Genomic DNA, 12,701 nt, shown 5'->3' with positions numbered 1-12,701 from the left:
TGGTTGTAAATGAGAGTGGGCTGCCAAGCATCCAGTTTTTAATCACGTGACTAGGGGAGGGTGTTTCAATAGCTGTTCTTTTCATAAGCAAACCATATTTGTTCAGTGCCCTCATAACTTCAAAGGGGTTGCTGAACAAATGGTTGTCAAGCAAAAATTACCTGTCGCTGAGATTTTTGCCACAGGGGTCCCCAACCCTTGGGCCACGACCCTCTAGTGGGCCGTGGCTGGCTCAGAATTGAACTAGCGAGCTGCTGGCCAGTGCACATGTGTGCGCCTAGATCGACTCACACAAGCTATGGGGCAACATGAACGCAGCTCTACTCACATGAGTGGCGGACTGGCGCATGCACATACATACACATATGCCAGCCCACCATTTGCATGGGTCATTTCCCCCCAGGCTCCCAAGCCATAATGGTTGAGAATCGCTGCTCTACAGGATTCAGTTCAGAATAATGGATGTTGGAAGCTATGGATCCTGGGCTGTCTATCCGCATATGTCACAGATCGTATTATTCTTCACTTAGCTAACTACAGCTGTTTTTTGTATTCCTCCCCACCATGTTTAACAATGCATCCAACATCTGAATGTTTCTTGTTCTCAGGTTTTCTTATTGTCAGCTTCTGTAGCTTGGCTGTCCTTGCCAAGGAGGTTCTGATCAAAGGAGCACCGTGGGCCATTAGCATGCTTGTTGTCATCTTCCTCATCTGCTTTGTTTTCGTGGTCATCATTTGGAGGCAACCTGAAAGCAAAACCAAACTCTCATTTAAGGCAAGTGATGTGTAAAGCATACATGCATAAAAGAAGAACTGGAGCCCTTGCTGGCTTTCTGATTGGAAAGAGAGATTAGTGGAGATCAACCTGCTTCTGCCAAAAAAACAGCAGTGAGGGGAGATAGCAAAAGACACTTTCCCACGCAGATTGAACATATGACCTTCAGCATTCTGGATGCTATTTTTGTAGGAAGGGTTCTCGTCTGTACTATTTGAATGTACTGGGAGATAATTGGTGGCACGCAAGGCTACTGTTTTTGTTTTGGTATTCCTAATAGAATCTTCCTAATAAATCAACTCATTACATTATGGGGTGGCTGCTAGAAATGAAGTCTTAAGTCTTCACAGAACGAGTAAGTGAGTGAGTGAGTAAATATATACATACATAAAATAGAGGAAGGAAGACATGCCAATTGTTAAAATTGGGGAAGCAGTTGGTGGCGTTTCAGATGTTGCAACTTTCAGCATTCAGTATGAAAATCTGAGAACTAGGTTTGCTGGGAGTTGTAGTTATGCAATAACTCGTGGGTGCACATTCCCCACCTGGCATAGTAGAAATTGTGTGTATCCCCAAATGTTTACATTGTATGCACAAACTTAAGTTAAAAAGGGGGGTTGAATTTATCATGCCTATATGATATGCAAGCCTTAATTATGTATTATAACACCTGAATTGGAGCAGAGGCATTATATAGTTTCTGTGTGTCAACTCATTCTAATAAATTGAGAATTGTGAATATAAATTAAGGTAGCCCTCATTTAGTGACCACTGTCATTAAGGGAACTGATTGCTAAGTGGGAAATCATATGAGCGTGACTGTGCTTTTATTTTTCTCACTCCCCCACTCTTTCAAATACTCATTCCAATCCTAGGATAATTAGCAAGAAAGGAATTAGTGTTTGTATTTACATTCTTTGGAGAGAAAGGGATTACAAGAGTGTAAGCAGGCTTACAATGGTGAATACAGTACACATTGAAAGGAATGTGGTAGGACCAGCTTCTGTAGAATTATTACTACAACATAAATATCAGAAAATGTACACACAACAGGATAACATTCAGTAACAATATTTAAAGTTGACCTTATCATGGAAACTCTTTATCATATTACCCTAATAGATTTTCAATCCTAACAAAATATGTTTTCATGCTAAATCTCCTGAGGAAGATCCTTACTCACTTCATTGTATGATAACAAAGGAAAGTTTCTGTTGTTTTCATACAATTTGTCTAAGTACCTTCCTGTTTGCCACATTGAACCACTGTCAAGAATATCCCCTAAAACACCATCTCTGAAATGTGATTATAGTGTGTAGAATATAAAGGATTTAATTCTTTAAAAAACATGTGTCTAAAATGTTGCAGTGGCAAAACTTGTGTATATATACAAATCTACACTTGGATAATTGCATCTCCAATGTTTATTTGACTCTATAATTTTAAACACCTAAATCAGGACTGTTAAACTCGCAGCCCATGGGCCAGATGCATCATGCACTGGCCACACCCATGCCCGATTTTGCAAAGGGGGAAAAAAGTTGCAATACATTACGTGAAGCCGTCGTGACAACGCGTGTTTGACACTCCTGACCTAGATGAAAGCCAGTAAGCATGACATCTTTTAAAATGTATCGTCAATAATCATTGCAGAGAATCCTTGACTTACCCAATTAGAGCTATACTCAGAAGAACCTGCAAGAATTTGCTGCCTTGCATACATTCACAACATTATGTGCTTGCTAATATTGATGTGAGAAAACAATTCCTTACAAATAGAATCAAATTATTGATCTCAGGAGAAGGTAGATATGTGAACTGGTGTATCCCATACTCCTTAATGTAATCCAAGAAGCACAATTTTGCCTTTGTTTTACAGGTCCCTTTTCTCCCTGTCCTTCCAATCCTGAGCATCTTTGTCAATGTTTATCTCATGATGCAGCTGGATTGCGGCACCTGGATAAGATTTGCCATCTGGATGGTCATAGGTAAATTTCAACTATGTGATATGATGACATTCTCTTCATTCAGATAGGCAGATTAGTGAATATGAGACAGTTTTGAAGGTTGAAGAGGAGTTCAGATTCTTTACTCTTGTGGTCAGAAGCCATAAAATGACAATTGAGTTATCTTTAATATACAGACATGATATTTTTCCGATTAAAATCGGAATTCCGATTTTTTTGGGAATCGCGGGCGGGTGATGCGAGCGGCGGGTGGGCGGGTGATGCGAGCGGCGGGCGGGCGAGCGATGCGAGCGGCGGGCAGTGCGAGCGGCGGGCGGGCGGTGCGAGCGGCGGGTGGTGCGAGCGGTGGGCGGGCGATTTTTTGGCCGGCCCCGATTTTTTTTCAGAAGGGAATATCATGCCTGAATATAGTATGAGAGTCGCAGGCATTGAAAAAAACATTAAAACCAAACATTTTAATAAGCATGTCAACCCAGGCAGCTGTTATGAAACCGTTGACAGTGTTTTAGGTTTTGTGTAAAACAAAACAAATACAGGTTCACACACATTAAGAGTTGGGAGCAGCCTTTAATTACTTTGATTAAATCTTTTAAAAAATCTCCAGGAATAGGCCCATGCAGGGTATGTTACGACAATTAAGCTCGTAAATTTTGAAAACAGGTGAGAAACATGGCAAGAACTGATCTATGCAGAATTAAAACAGAGTTCCCTATTTTTGGGTAGAAAGCACTCTGCAGAATATCTGACTTGTTTCTCAACTCAGAGATAGACTACTCACTAGAAAAATGTGTCAGTTCCCTTCAGCCGTACCGCACTGCACTTTAGAAGTATATATTTCTTGGACGTTCCACAAGAGCATCATCTCATGTTGTATTGTATTCCTTACAACAGAAACTGATATCCTGCGTGCTGCCTCACATGTTACCTAATGCTACTCCACTTTTCACTTTTCCCCAGGCCTGGTGATATATTTTGGCTATGGCATATGGCACAGCGTAGAGGCATCTTATTCAGCATCAACAGATCAAGAAAGAAGTATGGATAACAATATGGATACTTGTAAATGACAGCCTTCTTGCTCAGGAGGTTATTGAGATCACTACTACTGCACAGCAGGATACTTTTCTCACCCAAATTCTGAATATATATTTTTTTTTGGTAGAATATCTGGCAGGCTCTCATGTCCCCTTTTAACATGGGGATGCAGCTGGGAGAGATCACAAGGAAAAAAAATACTTAGCCTCTGATGTACTCCCAACAACACTGTTACTTCTTGACAACAGCTATTTCTCTTCTTGACTCTTCGAATAGAAATTGCCTTTCAGGGTGCCAGTTTACTTCCAATGTTCCTGTGAGAATAAGATTCTCTAGCTTGCGAATTAATTCCTGGCTACTGGAATGGAGCACACTTTATACTGTTTCTCCAAAATCACCTATATTGCAGCACCAGAACTAAACTAAAGCAAACCCAAACCAAACCATACATACACTCTCATTACATGTTTATAAACTGTACCCACTTCCCAAGACTGGAATGAAAAAAAAAAAAGGAGTGGTGCTATTTAAGCATTGTGCTTTACATATTTAAAGAGGAGTGATGCCTGAGTTTTAGCATCCAGTGTTACAACAATCTCCTTTAGCAAAGGTGGACAAACCAGGCTTCCTGCAGCCCTCGGAGGCTTCTGTGCAACCTGCTAGCTGAATTCCTCTCGTGTGCTTCAAACAACTGTGTAGATATGAAGCAGAGTCTGTTGCTTATGATAGAACTGCTGTGTAGAAAGTATGACTTTCAGCTTTGCAGATTTGCCAAATCAAGGGCAATTGCTTGCTTGGGATGCTGTTCACATTTCAGCTCAAGACAGTCCTGGTCAAAGGCAGCCTTGCCCATGCTTGTATTTCAACACAATATTGTGCAGTAACTCATTGATACGCCCTGTGGCTGAGAAAAGGCAACAGTTTCCTGTAATAAAGATGGAATTAATAAAGGAAAATATTTGTAGCTCAGGGTTGACACGAGGGGTCCTTGGTGGTCTTTGACCTTGCTTGTTTTCTTTCATTACCCAAACTAGGTAACATTACTAATGCTAATCTAGTCTATGTTACTTAGTTTGGGCAATGAAACTTCCTCAAGGAAACAAGCTCAGAGAGCACCAAGGACCCCTCTAAGATGAAATTGAACACAGGGTTCTTGGGTCAAACTCCAGCATTGTCTTTACTGTTATGTTTGAAATAATATATTTAAAGTTAATATTTTATTGAAGGAGGGTTGTGACAAAGGCAGCTTTTCTGGTACAGAGTAGGAGCCACCCTTATATTTTGCTTGGAGAATATTTGGGACTAGAATATAAATTTCTCCTCTTATCCTGTTAGCGCTGATGTTTCCAAATAGGCCACCGGGTTTAAAATTCAAATTTGGATTATTTCATCTGTTAGGCATGGATGGGACAGGGGAGACCATAAAAGTATCTATCAAAGGGAGAATCACCTCCTTCTAAAAATGTGGTTTTTCCAAAGGGAGGGTAAAATGTCTATACAGCCATCAAATAATATTGATGCTTACTGTTTTGATATTCTAGTAAATAGTGTAGATTGTTATTGTACTTTTTTCTTTTACACTGTTAATCTCAGAGGCTTGAATTTATTATTACTTGTTCGTGGTATTTATGTCTAGCTCCTTGATGTGTTGTATTTGAGCAAGCTATATGGAAAAGAATAGCACTTAGAAGAAAGGGAAATCATTTTGCTTCTTTTTGTGTGAGGAAATTTAGAAGGAGGGTTATTTATTTATGGCGCTCCCTATGTTTTGTCCAAGTTGTATCCTAGTGATAAAGTTATTAGATATGAATTTTGACTCAAGGTTTTCTCATCACCTTGGTGATTTCTGAAATTTTAGTGGTGACATCTACCTGTCCAGAAGGTTAGACAGCTTCTGCAGACAGTGTTCACCCAGCTGGACCAATAACTCGATACAGAGCAGTTTATTGTATTTGATACTTCTGCAACTTCCTTTTGCCATCACAAAAGTCTGTGAAGGCTACAATTATAATGATGAGGGTGTTCATTTTAAAGGGCTTCAGCGTTGAACAGTTGAGAAATGCACAACTTAGTTTGAATCAACTAGACCTTCCCTAAGTAAACTGGCCAAGCTGCTCAAGGTGATTTGGGAAGCTCTCAGGGCTGGCTAGAAAATGTTCCTTTCATATGAAAATGTATATGTGACTTGAAAATATCTAAAACTTTGTTTTTGGGTTTTTCTGGATGGAATCCCACCAGGTCACATGAATCCTTGTTTTAGAGTCTGTGAGGAGTGAGATGGAGCTTGCTTTGAACTCTTCATTCTTTGCTGAATCAACCTTTGTGGATTGTTTCATTCATGACAAAAGTCCTTTGCATAAATATCTTCTGCATGGTCACATTTCATATCATCCATGCTAATTTTAATCTTTTACTTATTATAAAAAAAAACCTTATTACATGGACGTCCAACTTTTTGGCTTGCCAGGGCCGCATTGAGTGAAGATGATTTGCCTTGGGCTGCATATAAAATATATAATATAGTTAGAATATACAAATCCCATAATAATGTTAAAAGTTTATGATCTTGTGGGGTCGCATTACTAGCTGCCCAGGGCCACATACAGGCTGCCGGCCCAGGTTGAACATGCCTGCCCTAATACATCATTGTCTTTGAAAATGGCCTAGAAGGATGCTGTCAGATTTTCTATAAAAGTCAAATTACTCAGTCATTAAAATTCAATTTGAGAAGGGTCCCTAGATAATTTTTGGAAGTGACTTATTTCCCTTGCACTTTTGTTCTTCTTAAGTAGATAAATCCATACTGTGTGTGTGGGCAGTTGATGAAACTGAAAGCAGCCCGAAGAATGTGATTTTCAATTTGGCAATTGCATTTCCAAAGGGACAGTAAATCCATACATTATAATTTAGTATGGTTGAATTGCAGTGTTTAGTCCAATTCATTTTTAAACTTATAGGTAGACCTTGACTTAATGACCACAATTGGGACTTAAATGTGATCATTTAAAAAGTCAGCATGTGACCAGATCTGATTTTATAACCATTTTTACCTGGTTGTTAAATGAATTATGCAGTTATTAAGCAAATTTGTCTTCTATTGATTTCACTTGTCGGAAGCTGGTTGGGAAGGTTGAATTGTGATCATGTGACCACAGAATGCTGCAACTGTCTTCAGTCATGATCACATGACTGGGCAACAGTTGTAACTTCAAGGACAAGTCATAAATTACCTTGTTCAGTGCCATGAATTTGAACAGTCATTAAATGAATGGTTGCAAGTTAAGGGCTACCTGTACTAGGAAAAATAGTATTAGAAAAAGCCTTCAACACTGGGCATCATGTTTGGTTCTGTATGGTAGATACATGCATGCAGTAAAAAGATGTTCCTTTTCAGATGTGGCATTTAAGGAAATGATTTTGGAAGGAAATCCTGTCATGTGCAAAGGAACCTTTAAAAAAGTTTTTCACACACACATCACTAGTGGAAAAGATCACAGATTAACAATCATGGTTCTCAAGTCTCATCTTCAACTGTCATAATTTTGGAAGCTGAAGTCCACTACATCCAAATGACACCAGGATGAGAGACATGGTTCTAAGTAAGGTTGATAACATATCCAAGACTTGAATGGGTTTTGCTTTTCCTCTCACTTGAGATTCAACAACAGGAGATGTTAGGCCTGGGAAAAAGTTTTCTTGGAGAAAGACTTGCCGAGAACTTCTTGTGGGATATTCTCATTATGACTAGCTGCTTTTTTCTCCATGGAGATGTTTATAGTTCCTAGTGGTATTCAGAGACTAAGGCAGGGAGCAGGGAGCAACTCTGGACCAGTAAATATAAAACCCCCAAACAGGGAGCCCTTTTGCTTCTAGTATTGAAACCTCAATGGAGAAACATGCAAAAGATTGAGGTCTAATGGTGAAAACCTAAAAGCTGCTGCTGTAAGTTTGCTAGAGTGAAGAATAAGACTACCATTTATTTGAGCTCATCTTTGTAATTATGTGAATAACTATTATTATTTTAATATTAGGATTGTTTTGTATAGCTGCTGTATAAAATCCTATTCTATAGTGTTTCTCAAAACACGGCTTCCTCAAAGAAAATGTGCAGTTTTTCTTAGTAGAGGAAGGGCTTATCAATAATTGTGGTTTTGAATCTAAAGAAGTCGCTAGTACTTTCAGGAATTGCTTACTTTAAAATCTTACTAAGTTTTTATTAGCCTAAAGCCAAATTTGCAAACTCGGTGTGTGCAGAAGTTTTTTTTTTAAAAGTGACTTTCGATAACTTGATATTCTTCACATGTATTTGAATTACATGTTTCAAAACTGCAGGGGTGGGATTCTACCGGTTCTGTCCACTTCTGTAGAACCGGTTGCTATGAAAAGTAGCAAACAGAGAGCATACATAGAACCAGTTCTATGTCTGCTGCTGTTTTGGCCCATCCACCCGCCGGGGCTCTTACCTGACCTTTATTTCCTGTGTTTTCAACCGCAGCTGCTTTGCACGACACAGCTGTGGTTGAAAAAGCAGGTAAAAAGTACTTTTTCAACCGCTGCACACTTGCAGCGCTGTTCAGCTGTCCGGGCAGCTCAGCAGGTTGTAAATTGCACTTGTGTGACTCGCACGACGCAGAGTGACAGAAACGGTAGTTATACCGGTCGGATCCCATCCCTGCAAAACTGGCATAATATTCAGCAATTTTTAATTCTCCATACCTGGAGGATATCTAATTGGGAATTAAGTGTTGCTTTCTTAATGCATGGAGTGAGGGGAGAAACAAAGTTGACCTACTTGATCAAACCATTACCATAAAAGTCATTTTTTGTAAGTCAGGTTTATGCAAATTAATCCCCAAATTAATTCCAGTTACAACTCCAGCTTTTCAAGAGCAACACATTTCTTGCTCATCAGTTCCTTCCAAGACCAATGGCAATTATCAGTAATCTGGTAGTACCTTTTTCAATTAACACATTTTGTTACAAGGTAGAAGCTTTCAAATGTGTTAGAAAAAGTGCTGCCAGACCCTTTTTTTTCTTTTTCTTTTGCTGCTATAGACTCGCATGGCTATTCTCATACAATGCTATTTATATAAATACTCTGTTTTTGTGCATTTGAAAGCCTTGTATTGTGAACTAAAATGCAATCTATTTTGTTAATATTTTCAATTGTTAAAATGTTAAAATTGTCTTCAAAATATTTTATTTAAATGTTTATATTTTGTACATTTTTTCTGCCCTTTATGTTTGATTGCCACTTTTTCATCTCCATGTCTACTTTTACTCAGTGCGTTGATAAATGAGAGATGTCTCACCAGTGTTCAGCAAGCAGTAAAAAATTTAACCTAGTCAGTAAAAACTTGCAACAACAATTTTCAGGTTTCTATTTTGATGTTCATCAATTCTGTTAATCCTCATCTATTTAATGGAATCATGCTACAAACACTGGATCATAGAATATTCTGATAAAAGGTGAGGATTTTTAATTCCTTTTCTTTAAGCCATTTTTTTAAAAAAATACTTTATTAAATATGTTTTTATCGGTTAGTGAATAGATAGTTATCAACAGGAGGAAGCCAACTGCAAGTGGCTTACCTTAAATGTAGAATCAATATACTTTCAAGGGTGATTAAGTAGAAGGCATATTCAGACATAAGCATTAACAGAATCTGTATTATCACTCACTTCAGTAGGACCAGTTTCCATATTACCTTCATTGCTTTAACTGTACTGCAGGCTGGTTGAACATCCTTTATATGCCACAGCTTGAATGCATATGTGAAACTTTGTAAGCCCATTATTTTATTGTGAGTAGAGGAGAGAAAAGATTATGTGTCTGACTTCCCTGTTAAACAGCTCATCATCACTTTTTGTCACTTTCTGATCCTTCACATGTATCTGCACACACACACATACAGAGCTTGTGAGCAAGTGGTTGTGGAAGGAACTGTTTGTTCTCTGTGTCCACATGTACTAGATTTCTAATAAGGGATGTGTGTATTAAAGCCTGCTTTCCTGGATGAATGCCATATTTGGCAAGGTGAAAGTGCTTTGTATATATGATGCTGTCTCATTTAATTGCTGATTGCAATCTTGTTGCCTTTCAGTGTGTATCTCATATTTTACTATGTGGTGTATTTACAGGGTAACAAAATGAAACAATCTTATTTAAGTTGTACAAAAGGAGTTTTCAACCTATGTGACGGACCTCTTCTGCATTTACCAAAATTTAAACGTGTTGTACAGATGCTACGTTTGGGTTCTAAATTTGAATTCTAAGTTTGAATTCTAAATTCATGCATGTAGCTTGGATTGTTGTAGAGTTGCATGTGGTAGAGGATTTTTTTTTCCAGAGAGGAAGGGACTATAGTAAAGTTCCATTGATGTTTATCTTCACTGTAATTAGAACTTTTTAGTTGGTTGACACTAAAAACACCCTCTTAAGAAAGAATGTTGAATGCACTATTGAAATCAGTAAGCTTTGCTTCTGAGAAATTGTACATAGGATAGTGCTGCACATTTAAATTTTGTATACTACTGAAATTATATCATTGGTGCCTTCTTGTGATACTGAAGGAAGTGTGAGAGCTTTAGAAAAACTTAACATGGAAATATAATGAGTAGGCTTCCCCACAACCTCTTATTGCAGTGTTCCACAGTCTGCTGCCCATTATATATATTGGACTACATAATATGGCCTGTGGGCACCAGGTTGAGGAAGATGTTTTAAATCTGATAATAAATTCATGGTAGATAGTTCCTCATTGCAAAAATGGTTAACATTTGGTAATACATTTGTGCAAGGCATTTGTGGGAGGTGATTTGCCGACAACCTTTCTTTAAAGTATTAACACAGCCATAGCCTTCATAAGGTTTGTGTGAGTGTTTTGAAGGCTCATCTGCATTTATGTGTAGAGATGACGCAGAGGGACCATCTGAAAGCTGTGAATTTATATCCATGTGCAGATAACCAGCTGGTAGCCTTGAAGAGGGCTCTGTCTCTCTCTCTCCCCCCACCCCCAGTAGTAATGTACTTTGTAAATTACCTCTTCCAAATGTTTCACACAATTCTGATTGTTACAGAGACTCACGATAAGGAATAATTACATCCTGTAAGCTCATTTCTGAAGCAGAGGCCAAACCTTATTAAAACCGTGCCTGTTTTTTTGTTTTTTGTTTAAATTCAAACCTCAGGGTATATTTTCTCATTCTTCTTGGCGCATATCCTAAAAAAAAATCCTGTCAACTTCATTAAGTTTCTAGATGGTGAGGGATCTTAACCAGATCACCCTCATGCTTTGTTTTGCAAATGCTGGAAGGGTGGTGAGTGATAAAATGACTGGGTTCCTCTCTTTCTGTTGTGCCTTTCAATGTACCTCTGCTCCCAGGGGTACAAAGAATCAGTGTGGCACTCTTTGGAGTTGTATGTTACAATCTGTCGGAGAATATGGTGGTTTCTTTGGGAATACCCACCTTTTGATAACCAAGAAGCCATGAAATAATTTGTCCATATTTTTACTGAGTAAAATGTATATAAATTTTTCTTCTATTTTTCTAATGATTTCCTCAGAATATATAATGGGTTCAAGATATAGTTACTTAAACCTTGATCCTGTCAGATGCTTCTGCCTCTTCACGGGAGCTTCTGGGTTTGTTCGGATTTTGGCTTCTCCCTTCAAATACAAAGCTTTGCTTTTTATTTTATATGTGGAACTTCATTTTAGAGCAAGGCCTCTGCTTCAATAACAAACCTCTGTTGAGGAATGCTGTAAATGTCTCCCTTTGGAGAGTGAGGGTTTTTTTTTTTTTAACTTTAGAGATCAATTTGTAAATAGGTGAACAACATTAATTTGTACTTTAAAATTTAAATAAATTATGTTAATTTTATCTTGCCTGTTCTAATAAATGTTTCTTTTTAAACAAATAAGTTGCGTGTAATTGCTGTTCTGTGTAGGAATCCAGCTTCTGGATTTTGCCTTTTTGTTTTCAATTTCTTAGTAATCCTAAATAGCTCTCCTGCTCAAGACTGCTGTAGTCTTAATTTTTAAACCATTTAATTATGTAAGTTTCTTAGCATGGGATGTGCCCTCTACCTCATTTTTCTATTCCTCCCCCTACTCCCCAATTTGCTTTTGTGGAGAAAGACCAGACTACATTTCAAATGTTATCTCCAACAGATTTATCTAGAGAAAGTAAGTGGTTCTCCTGCAGCAACTCAGAGAAGATAGGAAGATGGGGAGAGAATGGGTGCCAGAGAATAGCGCTTCTTACCATTTGCTTTTGCCCCAACTAAAGAAAAAAATTGCACACCTCCCTAGGAAAGAGGGACTTCCTCCACTGAATTTAATGTACAATGTCATGTCCTTCGGAACACAATGTCTAAATCCCAAAATAGCAGTGGTCAATGATAAGAGCACTGTAAAATGTAGAACACCATTGAGGTAATGCAGCAAATGTCAATGTCAAATGTGAAAGAAGAAAGAAAATACATATGCATTACCCTTGTTGGCAATCATTGCATAGCATATTGCAAAATTTCTATATTTTTAGTTGCATTTGTAATCTGCATTATATTAAACTACAAAGCAAATACATAGCATTTCTGATCCGTGAGGAATGAAGAAGTACTGGGAAGGGCATTGCAGGCTAAATATTTCTCCTTAGGCCAGTTTATGATATATATTGATTTTATACGTAGGGCTCTCATGTGCTAATGTCTTCGAAAAGACAGCAAGCATGTGAGTTTTCAACCCAGTTAGCTTTAATAAAAAAAATAAAAGTTGCGATGCTGAAATCGCCTTGGGGTCTTCTTTATTCATTAACATTTAGATGATGGATTTTTTATAAAGTAAATGCACAATTTTGGTAGATGTTGTGAAGCTATAGAAAGAAATGCAGAAGGACACCATAGCATAATGCTGGAGCAT

The 12,701-nt window shown here is 38.1% G+C and overlaps 1 protein-coding gene across 1 annotated transcript in view; it reads left to right on the top strand.

Annotated features, from left to right (window-relative positions):
* The window catches only part of SLC7A1 (solute carrier family 7 member 1), a 42,562-nt gene extending 30,864 nt beyond the window's left edge, over positions 1-11,698 (top strand). The window contains exons 10-12 of the mRNA XM_026675037.2: positions 609-775; positions 2,655-2,763; positions 3,700-11,698. Coding sequence (XP_026530822.1) covers positions 609-775; positions 2,655-2,763; positions 3,700-3,809 — 386 coding nt within the window. The 3' untranslated portion in view covers positions 3,810-11,698. The remainder of the gene's footprint in view (positions 1-608; positions 776-2,654; positions 2,764-3,699) is intronic.
* Positions 11,699-12,701: the final 1,003 nt, after the last annotated feature.

The sequence above is a fragment of the Notechis scutatus genome, chromosome 5 (genome assembly GCF_049901735.1).
Source record: "Notechis scutatus isolate UNSWTSFEM ecotype Mainland chromosome 5, rNotScu1.2, whole genome shotgun sequence".
In the NCBI taxonomy this organism is placed as follows: Eukaryota; Metazoa; Chordata; class Lepidosauria; order Squamata; family Elapidae; genus Notechis; species Notechis scutatus.
The sequence above is the reverse complement of the archived record's forward strand: the minus strand, read 5'-3'. Positions and strand labels throughout refer to the sequence as shown.